Genomic DNA, 18,456 nt, shown 5'->3' with positions numbered 1-18,456 from the left:
TCAAGTGCCTCAGTAGTACATCTCTTCAAGGCTTTGATCCATGTACTGTTATACTCCATAGGCAAGTGTTCAAAAAAATCAACAAATCCCTATTCTAGAGAGCTAGCCCCATGTAATTGAGCTGCCTTGGCTAAAAGAATGGGCTGTTAGGTTTTCAAAAAACATACTATATCCATTAGATTTTGTTAACTTTTCTCTTTTCTGCTGAAATAATTATTGTCAACAAGTTTTTGAGGCTGTAGTGAAGGACACATTAAAATAAATCTGTTCCCCTAGATCTGCTGTAATAACCCAAAAAATACAGAAAAATGTCTCTTCGAACTGACACCTGTAACCCAGTCTCAAATTGTTATTAGGTGATCACAGTTCCAGCATGTAAGTCTTACCTAGAGAATAGCAGGGTGTCACTCACACTCCAAAAATGGAGAAAGTTACAGAATATACAAAATCAGGGTATCACTAGCACTCCAGAAATGGAGAGAGAAGTTTCCCTCCCCTTACCCCGACGATGCTGATACTGATGACAACAACCACAACTTACCACCAAAGCACAAACAGGAGGAAGTGAATTTGTTTGCTGATTTTTGGGAGGCATCAATGGTGCATTCTGGGATTTCTTATTTAAAGATATGCAGCCAAATTCTGATTCCATTTATATATACCTGTATATGCTAAAGTAAAGGGAGCTGTGTGCATGTGTCTGAGGACAAAATTTGCCACTTGAAGAGGCAGGAGGGCAAGAGAGAGTAATCAGTAGGCGTGATACATCAGGATAACTACAACAGGACTGTATACTCAACTGCTGTAAAACATGGACTTTGATGGAGCTATACCAATTTATACCAGTTCAAGATCTGGCCCAGAAGGCTTGATTCAGCAGCCTAGATGCAGAAGTAATTCCTGTTGAAATCAAAAGAAGATTTTTCTTTCAAAAGGTCTGCAAGATCAGGTCCAAAGCAGGGATCAGGTGTGCCTGATCAGTCACCAGCAGAGAGTGAGCAGACAGGGCAGAGTGAAAGTCAGCATGTGGTCAAGTGAACACTAGGCAATAAACAGAGGGACAAGGAGGTTAAAACCAGACAGTCACCAAATTTGGTTTTCTTCTCTCCTACCCATCTCATTCTGATGATTCCTCTGACATGATCTGTATTATTCTTGCTGTCTTTCTCAGGTGCCTTTTTGTTTTTTTCATTGTCATATATATTTTGATTTTTCCGTAGTCCACCTTTTCATTGTTCTGTTCTCTGTCATTCCTTGCTCTCTGCCTTTTTCTTTTTCTTAGTGTCTTTGTTTCTGATGCATTTTCTTCCCCCCAGTCCCCTTTTTGGTGCTTTGCAATTCCTTACTCACTCTCCTCCACACACTTTTTCTCTCTTTAAATTATTCTTCTTCCTATGCTTTTTGTATACTGAGTGTTTTATTTTTTATTTTCCCTTCCTATTCTTTGTCTTTTGTCCTGTTTGTTTATATTTTACTCACTACAGCCATTTACTCTTTTGTTATTTTTCCTTTTTGGCTGCCCTTATTCTGTGCTTTAGCTCTGTCCTTTATATCTTTTTTTTTTTTTTTAACATTTCTTGGGTCCATCTCTTTTAATCTGTTCCCCTACACTCCTGTGCTTGACCATTCACCAATCATTTTTTTTCTGTCAAAATCTTCTAGGCACGTGGACCGAAATCCTGGCCCTGTTGAAGTCAAAGGCAAAACTCAGAGATTTCAGTGGGGCCAGGATTTCACCCATAGACTGAACCAAAGCCATTTGCTTCAGACAGCAGAGAAAAAAATGCAAGATAAATTACATACAACTCTTGAGATCTGGGAGTAGAACCCTTATCCTTCAGTTCTACAAAGGAGAAACCACACTGCTTGAGCTAAATGAGATCTCTCTGTGGTCATGTACAAAATTCATATATTACAGCATCACTCACTGCAGTTTAGTTGTTACTGCCTAACAGGACGCCTCAAGTGGCTTGATTAAACAGGAGTTCTTAGTCTTCATTCAACTTCCATTCATCCAAATTCACCAGATCTTTGCAGAGAGCAAGGGATGACCTAGGGGCTTAAACAATCTCTGTTGAAGCTTCCATGCTACTCCCACTCAGGGCAGGCCAAGCAGTCCTCTACTTTAGCGTCTTTTGGGCTGGGATCAAACACATTATACCTAACAGAGCACTCTACATGGCTCATATCAGAATCTTCTTCTCCCACAACAGGTAGTAGTGAATCTCAGTGCCCCTCACCCCTTGTCCTCTTTCCAGGCACCAAGGGACCAGGTATTCTAGCCCTTTCCAATGCTGATTGTTTCCATTAGCTTCTCTGTTCCCAGTCACATGTGTCAACTGATTCACTGTCATGTTCTCTGTTAGTTTTCCCCCCATTCTTTTCTGTTTCCTTTCTTTGTTTCTTTCTTCATGTTTGTTTACGTCTCTGCCCTCTCTGTTTGATGTTTGTGATTTCTCTCTCTGTTTTTATTTTGTGTTGGATTATGACCCAAAACTCTATCTTCTGTTTTGTTTGTGTTTGCAACAAGCTCTTTCTGTCCTTCTAGAAGTTGCAGTGAGCTGAAGCAAGCTGTGGGAATCAATATGGGCCCATCAATAATTTGGTATTCAGTAGAGAACAGGCTTGGCAGGGGACAAGTTAAGGCTTTTGGGGGTTTGGATGTGGTCCTAATGAGGCATTTAAAGTTCGGTGGTGGTGGGTTAAATCTTGGTGCTTAGGCAGGTCTTATCAAACATCCTGCTGCTCGTAAGGAAGGGGCAAGAGACATTGGGGAATCTCCTCCCAGCATACCTCAGTAAATGTACAGAAAGTGGGAGACAGGGGTCAGAAGTCCTTTAATCTTCCATGCAAGGCCCCTGTTCTCTACATCCCCTCCGTCCCAGCTCCATTTCACCCTCATTGAAACACAGGTCCTTGTTGAGTGGAGTATTTACCAGTGCACATTTACCAGTGTCAAACAAATTAGACAGCTGTCTAGGACAGGAAGTGAAGAAAAAAAGATGTGCAGATGGGTCAACCGAAGAAACAACTATGTCACCTGTTTTAAATATGTACAGGACATTTCATGATAATGTTTCTATACAACTCTAAATCCTTTTGTTTTGGTTTACTTCTGTTGTCTCATTCCAAGAGCAGAGTAATAAATGGGCCTTGAAAAGGCTATTTTCAGGAGCATGATAAGTCAAATTTGTTGCCCTCCCTGGCCAGATAAGCTTGCTGAGTGTGGTCTATGCAACAACTCTGAAATGTTCACAGTCTTAAAGACCAAGAAACTAGATGTTGAGGCTCTTAAATTCCAAACAGGAGCTGCAGGCTTATTAGCATAAGCTGTATAGATATGTAAGGTATTAATCAAATAAAAAGAGAAAAGCTGAATATGCTGGTGGTCTGATTTTTCCAGTCTGGCAGTATGAACTACTATATAAACCCTCCATGGGAATACTTTGGAATAAATCTGATTTTATTTTCAAAGTCATACTGTAAGGAATACACCTATTTATTGATTTTTACTTTCTTCTTCTTGACTCATCCAACACTAGATGCATCAAAGCTATTTATTCAGCCTGGCAGATAATTCAACATTAGTTCTTTTCCCACAAACAAAAAAGGAAGCTGTCCAATTTGAGTACGTGTGCTCTATTTACTCATGTTTTACTGCGAAAAAAATCACTTTATGTTCTAAAGAAATTGGTCCAGTTTCAGCAATCCTATTGTATTCCCAGATGGGAGAATGCAGGGCAGAGTGAGAACAGTCTCCTCACCAATCCAGCTGTGGGAGCGTGAGAGCGAGCTCGCAAAGGAGTCTCATGTCCCATGCAAAAGTTCTGAAAAAACATGAATTTGCCTATACTTGCTTAAAGAGTCCTGGTACTCCAAGAGCAGGGCTATTTCCTCTCAGGAATGGGGTACTCTGATGCTTAGGCAGAGTCATATGAAGGCCTTGCCCAGCACCTGCTCAGAGTAGTCTTCTCTTGAACTTGGACGGCTACTGGTCTCTTACTTTTGTAAGCAACACAATTTGCTTGCCAGTTTCCACTGATCTGAGTTTTAGAATTCACATTCATTTTCTCAGATCCAAACCTTCCCAGGGGTCATACTTCTGAAACTCCAAAACTGGAGGTACCTGTATGTGTGGTGATAAACAACAAGCTCTTTGACAGTTTCTTTGATGTGTGTGTTCTCATGATTATGCATTCCAATATCCTAATGGAAAAAGTCAAATCCGATTTGAATTTCAGTGGGCTGGTTCCCTGGTATCTTCCAAAGCTGCAACTGCAGGATTAGAGTCACATTCCCTAGAAATCTTACAATAACACGGTTCTGTACATAATATAGTGGAACTGGGGAGTGGGCCAGAGAAGATTCAGGGGGTAGCAGTGTTAGTCTGTATCCGCAAAAACAAGGAGTCTGGTGGTACCTTAAAGACTAACAGATTTATTTGGGCATAAGCTTTTATGGGTAAAACTCCACTTCCTCATCTGAAGAAGTGATGTTTTACCCATGAAAGCTTATACCCAGAGAAGATTTTATTTCCCTGCTTCTGTATTTCTGTTCTTCCACCATCACCCTCAGATTCCCAGGTCAGGTTTAGACAGTGTGAGGATTTCTTTTCCTATTTCAGTTATGTAAAAACATCAGTGGATTCCTATCCAATAAAACATAGCAAAGGACTGTCCTGAGAGAGAGAGAGAGAGAGAGAGAGAGAGAGAGAGAGAGAGCAAAAAAGCTTGATTGATACTGTGTTAGCCTTGATTCTGAGCTCACACCAGTTTACACTGGTGTAACTTCATTGACCTCAATGGAGTTATAGATTTAGGCCTGATCCTGCGCTACTTAACTTTAAGCATATGAACCATCCAAATGAAGACAATGCGACTACTCGTGGCCTAAGTCTTTGGAGAATTGCAGTCTTATGGAGAAGTGACGTCAGTGCAGTTACTCATGATTTAAATTGGCGTGCGTATAGAATTATATGGGCCAGATTCTCTAGACCACTACGTTCATTTTGTGCTGCCAGCTACCTCCACCCACTGGGGTAAATGGAGTATGTCAGAGGCAGGCTAGAGGCAGAAAGGGGTGTGCTGAAGCTGAGCCCCTCTGCACCTGGTGCCGTACAGACTTTATAACAGTGGTGGAAGATACAGTCAGCATCCTACTGCTCTGAGTTCTGCTGGGTCCATGCAGCTGGGGATCAGAGAGCTCCTTGTGGCTCTCTGAAGCCACCACTGCCCACTCTATCTGAACACAGTAATGGAGAACTGGCTACATCTCTAACAACAATAAGGGACAGTGGCTCCCATGTAGAAATGCCCAGTACTATATTTAGGTTCAGTGACTTGTCACCATTTTACCTTAACAGTAGTCCAGGAGTTGACTCATCCTCACATATTGCATCTTTCTGAACAAGCAGGAGAATATCTGCCCGAAGGGGAAATTCACTTGTAAGAAAGGGTGTGCTGTTGATGCTGTTAATCTGCCTGAGGAATATCACCACAGGAGGGCAGTTTTAAAGTACAGTCTGGGCTTTCTAGTAAACATGCCTGTGGACACTTCCTGGAAGAGAGATGTTCTATGTCAGAGCATCTCCTGAGGATGCTGGTCACATACCTTCATCAGCCAGCATTGCCCACTTTCAGGGCTGCATCAGCCACCTTTGGCCTCTTTCCCCTCATATAACAGGTGTTGTGGATGTCTTGTATGCCTGTAACTCCCTCCTAGGTCTCTGTTCCACCAGTGGATGCCTAGTCGGCCTCAGTCAGTGGAAATTGGAGAGTGACTCAAGCCCCAGATGTGCCAGCAATTGTTTTGCTAATTTGTTTTTTTTTAAAATTAGCCAAATAAAATGTTGAAACTAAGGCACAGCATACTGTATTTAAAAAAAAACACAACTAGCCAGCAAGAGATATGAAATATGCCGAATAGCTTGTAGAATAAAGAGCTGTGTGTCTTTTTCTCACCCAGCAGCCATCATATTACCCCTAAAGCACACACAAATAAAATGTCATCAAAAGCACAGTATTTGGGCCCTGTTTCCAGCAAGCTATTTAGAAAAGCACTTAAGCGTATGGTTCAAGTGAAGAATATGCTTATGTGATTTCTTGAATTGGAACCTTGGTGATTATACAGCTGAATGCTGACTAAATACTAAATTAATTTCATTGCTACACAGGTTTCAGAGTAGCAGCTGTGTTAGTCTGTATCCACAAAAAGAACAGGAGTACTTGTGGCACCTTAGAGACTAACAAATTTATTAGAGCATAAGCTTCCGTGGGCTACAGCCCACTTCATCGGATGCATAGAATGGAACATATAGTAAGATATGGAGATATATATATAGAGAGAGAGAGACAGATAAGTTGGAAGTTACCTTACAAACTGTGAGAGACTAATTAGTTAAGATGAGCTATTATCAGCAGAAGAAAAAAACTTTTATAGTGATAATCAAGATGGCCCATTTAGACAGTTGACAAGAAGGTGTGAGGATACTTAACTTAGGGAAATAGATTCAACATGTGTAATGACCCAGCCACTCCCAGTCTCTATTCAAACCCAAGTTAATGGTATCTGGTTTGCATATTAATTTAAGCTCAGCAGTTTCTCGTTGGAGTCTGTTTTTGAAGCTTTTCTGTTGCAAAATTGTCACCCTTAAATTTTTTTTCTGAGTGGCCAGAGAGGTTGAAGTGTTCTCCTACCGGTTTTTGCATGTTATGATTCTTGATGTCAGATTTGTGTCCATTTATTCTTTTGCGTAGAGGCTGTCCAGTTTGGCCAATGTACATGGCAGAGGGGCATTGCTGGCACATGATGGCATCTATCACATTGGTAGATGTGGAGGTGAATGAGCCCCTGATGGCATGGCTAATGTGATTAGGTCTTATGATGGTGTCACTTGAATAAATATGTGGACACAGTTGGCATCGGGCTTTGTTGCAAGGATAGGTTCCTGGGTTAGTGTTTTTGTTGTGTGGTGAGTGGTTGCTGGTGAGTATTTGCTTCAGGTTGGGGGGCTGTCTGTAAGCAAGGACTGGTCTGTCTGATCCCTCACTCTCACAGATCTTGGGAGACAGACCAGTCCTCGCTTACAGACAGCCCCCCAACCTGAAGCAAATACTCACTAGCAACCACGCACCACACAACATTTCTTATGCTCTAATAAATTTGTAAGTCTCTAAGGTGCCACAAGTACAACTATTCTTATTGCTACACAAAGTGCTTTATGTTGATTCCAAAACCTGAAATGTAACTTTGTTCTTTTCTTTTCTTCTTCTTTTTTTTTGCTTTGCAGCTTCCTCTACCAAGACAACGTACGTCAGCTACAGCAATCATGCAAACTGAGCAGGGAAATGAAATGCATCTGAAGTATGTGAAAATAAAAAAAATAAACAATGAATTTACTACCACCAAAACCTCGGTCTTGGAAAGAGCTGTAGACTACAATCGAATCAATAGTCAGTCTCTTAATGGACAAAGATTAACCACGAGCCAAAAGCAGGAAGGGTGGGGAAGGAAAAAGCTCAGTTTTATACACTTCAGACCGAATGTCAAACTTCTGAACTGTTTACTCACAAAAGGAAGTAAATGTTAGCTTGTGAAAAAAAAAATGCTGTTGAAATAAACCATGTCTGATGTTATACTTGTAAGTACTTTTTTGTGATTGTGAGAATTTCCATTCCTGTCCCACATTGTTGAACTTGTATAAGAAGATGAGTTTGTTTCTTGTGATGACTGACTGAATTGAAGCCCTGGGTTGTGCTAAAATAAGTGCAATGATTGACGCATGCAAATTTTTATACAAAATAATTTATTTCTAATAATAAAGGAATGTTTTGCAAATGTTCAGACTTGTTTCGTTGCAGTTTTAAGGAAGGAAAAACAAATAATATTTTAAGTCCAGACAGTATTGTCTATTGTTTGTTTAGAATGTGCAGTAAAGGGGGGAGCAGGTATAAATAAAACAATAATAATGGTGTCAGAAGAATGCAGTGTAAAGTCTAAGCATGTTGACGGGGGTGTCTGTATGTGCGTGTGTGTGTGTGTGTGTGTGTGTGTGTGTGTACTCTCCGAGGTGGGTGACTTTATTTGTTTTAAAAATTGTGACTATTTTAAAATTGCTGATGGGAGTTTTTCCCAAAGTAAATACATTTTATAAGATTTTGTGAAATGAAGGATTTCTGATGTTGTGCTCACCATTTATGATTCGGCAACTGGTTTTTTTCTTTTGAAAAAATTATCAGACAATTATAGCAAAGATGATAAAAACGAAAAACTCAGATTTCTTATAGTAATCAGAACCAGCAAACTGAAATAAAAGGTTAATCTTATTATCCTGTACAATGGTATTATGTTGCTGATACTCCCCCATCAGCTATGATGACGTGCCATTGCTGGCAATCACATCTTATTGATGGATGCCTTAGAAATAACATGGAAAAGAATCAGTAGAATATTTGGAAAGCAGTAAAGTGGATATATGAACTAACTTATCAAACCTTTCAAAATCAAAGGAAATGGATATTCGAGTACAATTCTGATGTCTTCTAATTTTCAGAATTAAATTATTCAGTAGTTAATGGTGCCATGCCATTAGAAATGGTTGTACCAAAGAGAGAGAGAAAACAAGAGAGATTGGAACCAGTGTAGAGATCTATCATGTTAATAAGCCACTCTAGACAAGTTAAAAGCAGACTGCTAGAGGCTTTCAGCTCTGTCACCAATGTCTATGATGCGCTTTGAGACTTTTTCTACTCTTTACAATATCTGCCATTCATCAAGTCAATGGGTCTTCGCAATCAGTTTGTTATTAAATGTTCTTTCTGCTGATTTAGCCTGGATGGCTCATTGTTCTTCTTTCCAATAGGCGCTATCTCTTTGTAACATACCTTCTGCAAGGAGGCTGCAGTGGACCCTGGATTACATTATTGAATAAGGGAAGGCTAATTTATTTGAAACTGAATATCCTACATGTTACAGTTCTGTACTTTACCCTCTTGTGCAGCCAGCAAACTGTTTTCAGTCAACTATCCCCTCAGTGAATGTCCATGTTCCAAAGCACTTCGACAAAGTACGGTTAGGAAGGATCTATCCCAATAGTTGGACGCCTGAGTTACTGATGATGTATCATTCAATATAGTGTAATTGAAATGTTTATGACTGACCACTCACCAAACTACAAAATAATTATAAATGAAAAAATAAAGAACCAGGGATTAATTACTTTTTCTATTGACTATGCTTGAAAGCCATTAAGCAGACTATGGTCCCTACCCTACAGAAATACATACACTTAGTATTATGCACGACTAGTGCCATTGGCGTCAATGGGCAGTATTCACACGTTTAAAGTTCAGTAGAGCTGCTTGGAAACTTTTTGATGAAATGTTTAGTTGCAGAGAATGCCACCGTGTCAAAACCAAAATATATCAGTTTTGACTAAGGTTTCAATGGGACAGTTTCTCAAGTTCATGTGAGAGAGAAAGTCAGAGAGACCTGACGTTTTCTAACTGTAAACAGGCATTTCAACACAACTGCAGTTTGCAAAAACCTTTAAAAGGTTTTGATTTCATTCCAGTGCAGAATGAAAACAAATGCTGAAAGTTGTCATGAAATGGAATTGTTGTCTTCCGGCCTGCTCAAAAGGTCTGCATGAGTGTTTGCTGGGTGAAGCCCTTAATCAGCAATGGGCCTGATCCTGAAGTTGTTCTCTGCATGTGACGTCGATTGAAGATAGTGAATTTTCAGGTAAAGTAAGAAATAGCCCATTAATCTGTTGTGAAGAAGAACACTAAGAGGCAATGTTGTTCTGGTGAATGAGCCTACAATCCATTACCCACAGTGGAATTACTCTTGTGAGTAGGGATTTGCAGGATCAGGCCAAACATGTTAACGTCAGAGATGTGAAAAAAGCCAATCTTATGGCTGGGATGCGCACCGCAGGTGGGGTGGGGGAGTGAAGGCAGCCCCTTTATGACTTTTAGCCCAGTGGTCAGGGCACACTCCGGCAATGCGGAAGACCCAAACTCAAATCACTCCTCCACATCAGGCAGAAGCAGGGAATTGAACCAGCATCACCCACATACTAGGTGAGTGTCCTGTCCCCTGGGCTAAAAGTTATAAAAATGCGGGGGGGGGGAGGGGAAGCATCAACATCATTCTTGCAAAAAATGGCTTAGGTGCCTGACTCCAGGAGTGGATTCATGGCTGCAAATCCCAAGTGGAAATAGGCACCTCCCTCCAGCCCTTTGAGGGGCGGGATGTAGACCACACCCCTCTCCTTGCCATTTCCTATTGGCTACCTTAGGCACCTCTCTGCTCATCATGCTGGCTTTTGTGAATCCCATTCTTAGGTGCCTAGCTGTCTCCATGCAATGTATAGGGAGCCTGAGCACCTCACTCAGGGTTGTGAAGTCCACCAGTCATCAGTGTACCTAAAAATAAGTCCCTTTGTGAATCTAGCCTGCAATGTCTAACTTACACTACTGATGTATTGGTTTCACTTCAACAGGTTATTTACACACATGCCTAACTTTCAGAATGTGAGTAGTCCCGTTGACTTCACGAACTTTTAAGTTATGCTTGTGTTTATGTACCTTGTTGAATGTGGGGGTGGGGGCGGGTGTCACAGTCGTCAGGAAGGAACTTCTCTGTTGGCTCATATTAGCACTGTGTCAGTCGAAAACACAGGGTACCATACATTATTAAGATATATTGGTCCAGATCCTGCTTACCTCAGCATGCAGAACGCACAGTGATGTTACTGGAATTTTTGTAGTGCAGCATAGAGTCCATACAAGAGCACCACAACTTTCTCAGAGATATGCCAGCGTTACTAGTAAACTAACTCCAAACAGAAGAACAGTTTTTTGGTTTTTTTGCAATGGCCATGGTGTAACACCTATTTTGTTCTTACCTTATTTGGTTCTTTCTCCCCAATTTAACCACTATAAAAATTCTGCTCCTCAAAAGAGAGGTGTCAGAGTAGCAGCCGTGTTAGTCTGTATCCGCAAAAAGAACAGGAGAACTTGTGGCACCTTAGAGACTAACCAATAAAAATAAAACAATAAAAAGAGCAATGTCATGACAGGGTTGGAGAAAAAACTGCTACAACTGGAGCATGGGAATATAATGGAATGAGCTATGGAAAAATGACTTCTGCTATACTTTTTACTTTACATTACCAGGTCCCTTTTTATCAGGAGGTTGGACAGCAATAAGAGAAAATCCCCTAGTATCTGTGCTTATTGTGTCTGTGAATACTCAGGAAGCTTCTTCATTTCTCCCACACATTCTCCCTCTCTCTTGGAATTAACCATCACTCGTTCCTTTTATACAGCAAACACATTGCTTTTTTCACAACCTTCTTCTCTCGGTCTAGCTCATTCTACTCTTTCGTTTATAGCCTTGCCAGTCATTAAGCTGTAGTTAAATCTGTCAGCATTTTTCATTATAAATTGTACTATTTAACACAGCCTTACAAACACGCTGCAGGATGAAACTTGGCATGTATAGTCTAAGAATGGGTCTGAAATACTTTCTTTAAAAACATCATAATCGTTTTTTCCATTGAAGTTTTATGTAGGTTAAAAATGAAAAGCTTATACTTTGAACGTATCTCCCAAACACATATAACTGAAGGGCGGTAGCAATTTAAAACCTGAATGTTGGCCAATGATTATCGCATAATGTGTTCCAATTGCTTGCGCTACAGTTTGAAGAATTAGGTTTACACAGTATGTAAAAGACACATACTAAGCTATAATCCTCCACCCATCTTCAGTGTATGGTTTTTCCTTTGTTTAAGGGTCCATAAAAGCTTCCCCATTGATTTCAATAGGTTTTGGATTTGGCTCCATGTGATTTAATCAACAATGTAGGTCACTGCTTTCTCACCAAGTAACACTGTGTAAACCGATGTGAGCAGAGTTACGCTGAGAGCTACATTAAATATTATGTGTGCATTCTTAGGAGCTGATCCTACCATCACTCATGCACATGAGCAATTCAGGTGCATAAATTGAGTGTGTTTACAAGGCCTTTGCTTACATGTGAATTAGTGTTTAGTGGGTACTAAGCATCTTATATGGGCTGGATTTTCAGAGGCATAGCACCCTTTCAGATCCCATTGGCTTCACTAGGCTCTGCAGGTGCTTCGTCTTGAAAATCAGGCTGCTAGGGAATTGGTTTAGCTGACCCAATGGGGCGGGGGGAGCAGAGACAAAAGCTCAGTCCTCAGAGGTACTTTGGCCTTGCTCCACAGCAGCACTGCAATGCCTAACCCACAGTCAGCTGATGCCTAGTGGAATCCCCAGCCCTAAGCTAAGTGCCCAGGTTCCCATACAATGTATGGGGAGCATAAGGCACCTAAGAAAGGCATCCTTAGAAGCCAGCAAGCCAAACAGGAAGCTGCCTAACTAGCCAGGATTGAAATGCCGAGACGTGCAAGAACAGGAGAGAGAACAGGAGCAAGCAGCATGGGCACCTAAGTATCTGACCAGTGGTGCTGGGATGATGGGCTGGAAATCAGTACCTGCCTCCATTCAAGATCCTCATCCTTGAACCCTCTCCTGGAGTTAGGCACTCTGGTTAGGTACCGCTGCTCTAGCAGTCAACCCCCACACACACCTCCCCGCCCCCCCCTCTCTCTCTCCTGCTTACACTCAATATCTGTCTCTTGCTCACCCTATATTTCACTGTACCCTTGGCTATTTTTTGCATGGCTGCTGTGTTGACCTCCATGCCATCTATGGGCTGCATCCAGCCCTCCTGTTGCAGGGTCTGATAGGTATCAGCTCTCAGTTGTGCTCACAGCATGTCTACAGGATTGGGCTCCACTGCTGAGATAGGCGTTCCCCTGCCTAGTTTGAGACAGTAGTGGAGTAAATGCGGGGCAGGGCGATGTTTAGTATGTGTGGCGCCTTTTCACATGGGGCTGGAGAGCGAGCCCACCCTGCACTGACCCAGAAAAACCACACATGCATATACAAGTCAATCTCCTCTCCTGCAGGGCTGGACCTGGCTCCCTGCTCTGGGCGTTGTGCCATGGTGCATGGGGCCACATGATACTGAGACCCTATGCAACTTGTTACAGCGCCACTCGCTCACTTTTGGATGGTTGCTCCTTTATTATGATGGAGGGGTGGCCATGCCAAACCTGAGCAATGCTGTAAATCTGTGCACCAGATTGCAATGCCCAGAGTGGGGAGCCAGGCTCAGCCTCACGGTACAGGAGCCACCACTGCCTGTTGAATGCAGGGCCATCTTGCTTTTCAAACTGATGCTCCCATCCTGTCTGGGGCCTCACCTCTGCACCAGTCCAAGATGAGGGTTGCAGTGCCAGGGCAGACGGTGCTGCTGGTGCCCTTTGTCAGGGAAGGAGGAATGCTCCCATTGAATAGGGAGGCACCACTAATGACCCATCACCCTCCCCACCCCACCCCACCTTGTTACAAAACCTGACTGCCACTGGTTTGAGAATGCTGCTTTGGGACCTCCAGGGCTTAAACTGAGGTTCTGAGCTGCTTGTTAGCTATGGGATGGTGTCAGGGTTCACCCAGCTTTGTGAATGCTGACTGGTGGAAACGTGGGCACCTAGGGGATGTAGGATCCTAAATAATTAGGTAGCAGCTGGGCATCAGTTCTGAAAATGTCAGTGGTGCCTAAGGGGTGGATTAGGCACCTAAAGAGGCAGATAGGTGCCTAAATGCCTTTAAGAAGCTGGGTCAGAGAGCCTGCCATGTCAGTCAAAATATGGGGAGGGTGTGCCTATGCTGAACCAGGGCACACTCCTGCAAACGCCTCACTCTCAGCCCAGGCCCTGGGCTTAATGCCACAATATGGCCTTTATGAATCACACATGCCTTATATGTCAGTCCACAGGCCATTCCTAATTTTTAACCTCAGAAGCCACCACAGCTGTCATGAGCTGGGCCCCTGGAAGGCTGTCTCAGCAAAGAGGCGGAAGGCTGTATCAGCGCAGCCTCTCACACCACAGCTCAGGCACGTCAGCAAGGCAGTGTGTGAACTGTGGCTGCCCATGCTTCACGTTGGCTTTTGTTACACAAAGTGCTTCAGTCTTGAGTGATTTCAATCCAGTCAATTCCCAGAGTACTAAAAATTTAACCGCCTCATCTGAGTTCTTAATGTGTAAAAGATAAATGGCTACATAGGCACAGTAACGTTTTCAGCCAAAAAAAAAAAAAATCCATAAGAGTTCTTTATCACACAGACTTTTAGGGCTCAATTCTGATCACAGAAGAAAAGCGAGAGACCATAGCTTAAAAACTCAATTACTGTGCATGCATGTGTGCACACAGAAGCTAATTCATCAGGACAGATGACTTATACTATTATACTTTGAAAATCAGATACCGGTCCTTAATGTGGTTTTGTGACTGCAGGATAGATACAATGGACTCTAATGGTGCTATGTATCAGGCCAATGAACCAGAAATTGAACAGGATTTATAAGAGAGATATGTTAAACATTCTGTAGAAACTATAATGGACCACTGTGTCAAAAATCCACTTTTCAAGAAATGCCTAAATAGCAATTTACACAGTAGGGTTTTTAACGAATAGCATCAATTCTCTCCCAATGAATAGATAATTTTTATCACTAACCAAGGGAAGAAATGCTAAAAGACATTTTTAACATCTCACATTTGTAAATATGTTGTATTAAAATACAATTACCTTGTTTATGTATCTCAAGCGGAACATGAAAGTGGCGGACATAATATGATGTATAAAGAGAAAATGTCTCTTTTATAGTGTTCCTTTATTGTGCTCTAATTTTAAAATTCACCTGTATGATGCAGCTTATTGCAACATCGTGTCAGCCACTAATTTAGAAAGATGTTTTAATATGGTAACACATTTGCAGATAGGCTGCTTATCGTACGGTGAGCTTAAGACAAACAAATATGTCTCTGCAAACTAGTGCCTGTTAAAAATTGCACTGGGCAAAGCTTGAGCATGGAATGGAAAAGCACAGTCTCATCCGGCTTGATTTTGATTTCTCTTATACCCGTTTTCTACTGATTTCTCTTACACAAGTGTTTAACGTTATTCATTTTAATGGAGTTATAATGGTATTACGTTGGTGTAAAGGATATCAGAATCAGGACCAAAAATTCAGTCATTGTGGACATGATCACAACTCTTGGGGGTATGTCTATGCTGCAATTAAAGAGCCGCGGCTGGCTTGTGCCAGCTAACTCCAGCTCGTAGGGCTCAGGCTAAAGGGCTGTTTAACTGCGGTGTAGATGTTTGGGCTCAGGCTGGAGCGTGGGATCTAGGACTCTGTGAAGTGGGAGGGTCCCAGAGCTGGGGCTGCAGCCCGATCCTGAATATCGACCTCACAATTAAACAGTCCCTTAGCCCGAGCACAGGCCCGCCACATGTGCCTAACTGGAGTATAGCCATACCATCTGCTCCAATGACAGCTTCAACTTAATGCTAATTTATTTATTTTCACTGAGAAGGCAAAGGTTACATGGAGAGGTGCTCTTGGGGAGGTGGAAGAGGGCAGGAGAGGATTGCTTCCTGGTTTCCATTGCAATTGGAACTTTCTTCCTCTTTTATATTCAGGTGAGCTTCAGAAGGGAGCCAAACTCATGTAATTGGCAGAAGTCTAATGCATGACTTCACTATATACTTTCATGATTGCTAAGAATAGAAAGTGAAATGCACTGTGCACTAATTGCCCTTGTGACTAATGGGATCCAGTTAATACTGCATATTTAAGAAGAAAAGTCTTCATTTGTGAACTGTTTTCTGTAGTTTGGCCCATTTCACCTATTTCCTTGGCCCAAATGTCTGAGTCATGTCATGGATTTTAGAAAGTATATTGCTGGTAGAATTGAATTGCTACACTTATGCTGTGAAAGCAAAGGGCATGTGTTTGATGTGAAAAAGCACATTCACTGGGCAATATTTCTGGTTAATAATGTAAAGGAAGCAAAAGCTGTATCTAATCAGACACAGTTGTGGGCTAGATATAATGGTAAGAAGAATTCTGCAAAGTTGGGTGTGTGCTACACTGGCTTCAGAAATAGTCTGAAGAAATCTGCAGAAGGGTCACCTACAAAATTTCTGTGTAAAATTCCTGACACATTCCATGAATATTGATACTTGCCCCATCATACTGCAATACTGAATGGAATCATTTTCTTGCTTGGCATGATAGTGTGACAAAAGCAAGTAGTAAGCTCCAGGAACTTTCGTTTTCAGTAGTGAGGCAGTAGGAAGAGAAGGGCAAGCAGCATTTCTCCCAAAGCTAAACCAAACAATGGTGAGAAGCACAGTAGGATCCACAACATCCTGAAAGGCAAGTCAGCCTTATGTGTATGTTACAGAGATGACAAGTACCACTGAGGAAGTAGCACACATGGCATACTCAGAGGTGTATGAAGAGAAGAGGAAAAGGACTGGTGATGCCATTGTGGTAATCAAAGTCCAAATGAAAAGAGAACAAAATATTGGGAACCACCTCCTTTAAGAGCATCCTGTTAACCTTAAAAGGTCCATAACAACTTCCATCAATGGCACACAAACCTCCCTGGAGCATGAGTGTTCATCCATATACACTACCTAGAACTTACCATAATTTAAAGGGGAAGCAGGAGAGAACCATTGATTGGAGATAATTAATGCTAATAGTTGATGGGGTAGTAGGATGAACATGCACTCTGATTGTCCTGGGGAGAGAGTAAATAAGGAAAAGTTACTGGGAGCATCCAACCAGCATGCACAGGATCCACAGTGTTGTCCAGCCCCCAGTCACATATTGTAACCCCTTACCCTCAACACTTAACCTTTAGATCAAATGTTGCAACATGATGATAAGGATGCCACCCTTTCTTTTCCAAGGGCCACCTCTGCAGTTCATTCCCCTAGCCTGTCTGTCATCCTCCCACCCATGTATCAGCTGACATGTAGCTACAATTTTAGTGTTAGAATGGCCTACTCTGCTGCAGTGCTACATATATTCTGCTTGGAAAGTGTTTCAGGCTCTTTGTGTCTGTTTTCCCATGATGGTTCTGCATCACAAAAACAGGGTCTCCAAAATCTCTGTGCTCAGGCCCCACAGGTCTATTAAATAATACGGTCCTGTATACCAGACCAGGAGTTTGGGCCCCATAAACATCAGGTGAAGCAGCGCCACTTGTAGGCCTCTTTACTAAAGGAACACTCCTGTGTTACACACTGGAGAACACCTCGTGGAGATGTGTTGCAATCTACAGCTTCCGCTTCCAGACACGGTACTCGGGAAATGGTGAAAGCAGTGCTGTTGTCTGGATCTTCAAGAAGACGCTTGCAGGCTCCCCAAAGACAAAAAAGAAAAGGGACTGTGACTTCAACTGGGGCTTTAACTCTGCCCATCAGGGACCGTATAAAATTGATCGCAGAGAAACCATTAGGAAATGTGCATCTGGGAGGTAAGGGCCCTCTCATCAGCTGTTTTAAATTAGGGTAGCTCCATTGACTCAGTGGAACTATGCCAATTTATACAAGCTGAGGATATAGCCTGCAGAGAGTTCTGGAAACATAATGGGTGAAATCTGGGCCCTATTGAAGTCAATGTCAAATCTCCCGTGACTTCAAAGGGGTCAATATTTCACCCATGTTTAGCAGCATTACATAATTGTGTGGGAGGGAGAAGGGGAGGGACAGTAACACTCTAAACTCTGGTGCTATAGCAATAGTTCTTGTGTACCAAATGCCATGCCTTTAAGTAAGGGAAAGAAAAAAGCGTATTTTGTCTCCCAGAGCAGTAGAGACACATGACGGTGTCTGGGATGCACAGGAAAGCATCAAATAGCACAACATGCCACAATATTTTCACACAATGTACTGACTATCAGTGAAGTGAATGAGGAGAGAGCTACTGGATTTGAAAACAAAAGCCAAACCTTGGCATCAAACCTCTGATCTAAGTTCATGGAAATTTGTGTCGAGAACTGGTCCTAATTCTACAGCTCTGCCCAGTCTAGAGCTGATGAAAATATAGATTTTATGTCCCATGAAAAATTCTGAGATTTCTGAATTTGGTTTCATCCCCTATTGTGACATTGTGGCATTATTTGCAAAATGAAATATTCCAAAAAGTGTCCTTTTGACCTTATTGAAATGTTTCATTTTGATAAAGACAAGGATATAATATAATATACTGGTAATTATAATTAATATTAATTATAATTAATTAATTAATTAATATTAATTATAATTAATATAAAGTTAAAACAATAAACAAAAATGTTGATAGTATCAAAACAACCTTATCGAAATGAAACATTTCTATAATTTCCCATAAAAATGAAATCAATACATTCCTGCAAAATATTTTGATTTAGTTGATGCAGCACTTTCAAACAAAAAATGATTCTGTTGGGTATTTTTCAATCAGTTCGCTCCATGTCTCTCACTAATAATGAGGTACCTGAGTATAACCGCCTG

At 41.7% G+C, this 18,456-nt stretch overlaps 1 protein-coding gene across 3 annotated transcripts in view; it reads left to right on the top strand.

The window, feature by feature from the left end:
- The window catches only part of GRM8 (glutamate metabotropic receptor 8), a 457,362-nt gene extending 448,168 nt beyond the window's left edge, over positions 1–9,194 (top strand). For 2 of the 3 annotated variants that reach the window (XM_074942357.1, XM_074942358.1), the window contains exon 11: positions 7,289–9,193. In XM_074942357.1, the coding sequence (XP_074798458.1) occupies positions 7,289–7,338 (50 nt within the window). In that variant the 3' untranslated portion in view covers positions 7,339–9,193. Of the gene's footprint in view, positions 1–7,288 lie in introns of all 3 variants that reach the window. The other variant, XM_074942359.1, reaches the window with a different exon arrangement.
- Positions 9,195–18,456: the final 9,262 nt, after the last annotated feature.

This window comes from Natator depressus, chromosome 1 (genome assembly GCF_965152275.1).
Source record: "Natator depressus isolate rNatDep1 chromosome 1, rNatDep2.hap1, whole genome shotgun sequence".
Taxonomy (NCBI): domain Eukaryota; kingdom Metazoa; phylum Chordata; order Testudines; family Cheloniidae; genus Natator; species Natator depressus.
Note: the sequence above shows the minus strand (reverse complement) of the source record. Positions and strands in the feature narration are given on the sequence as shown.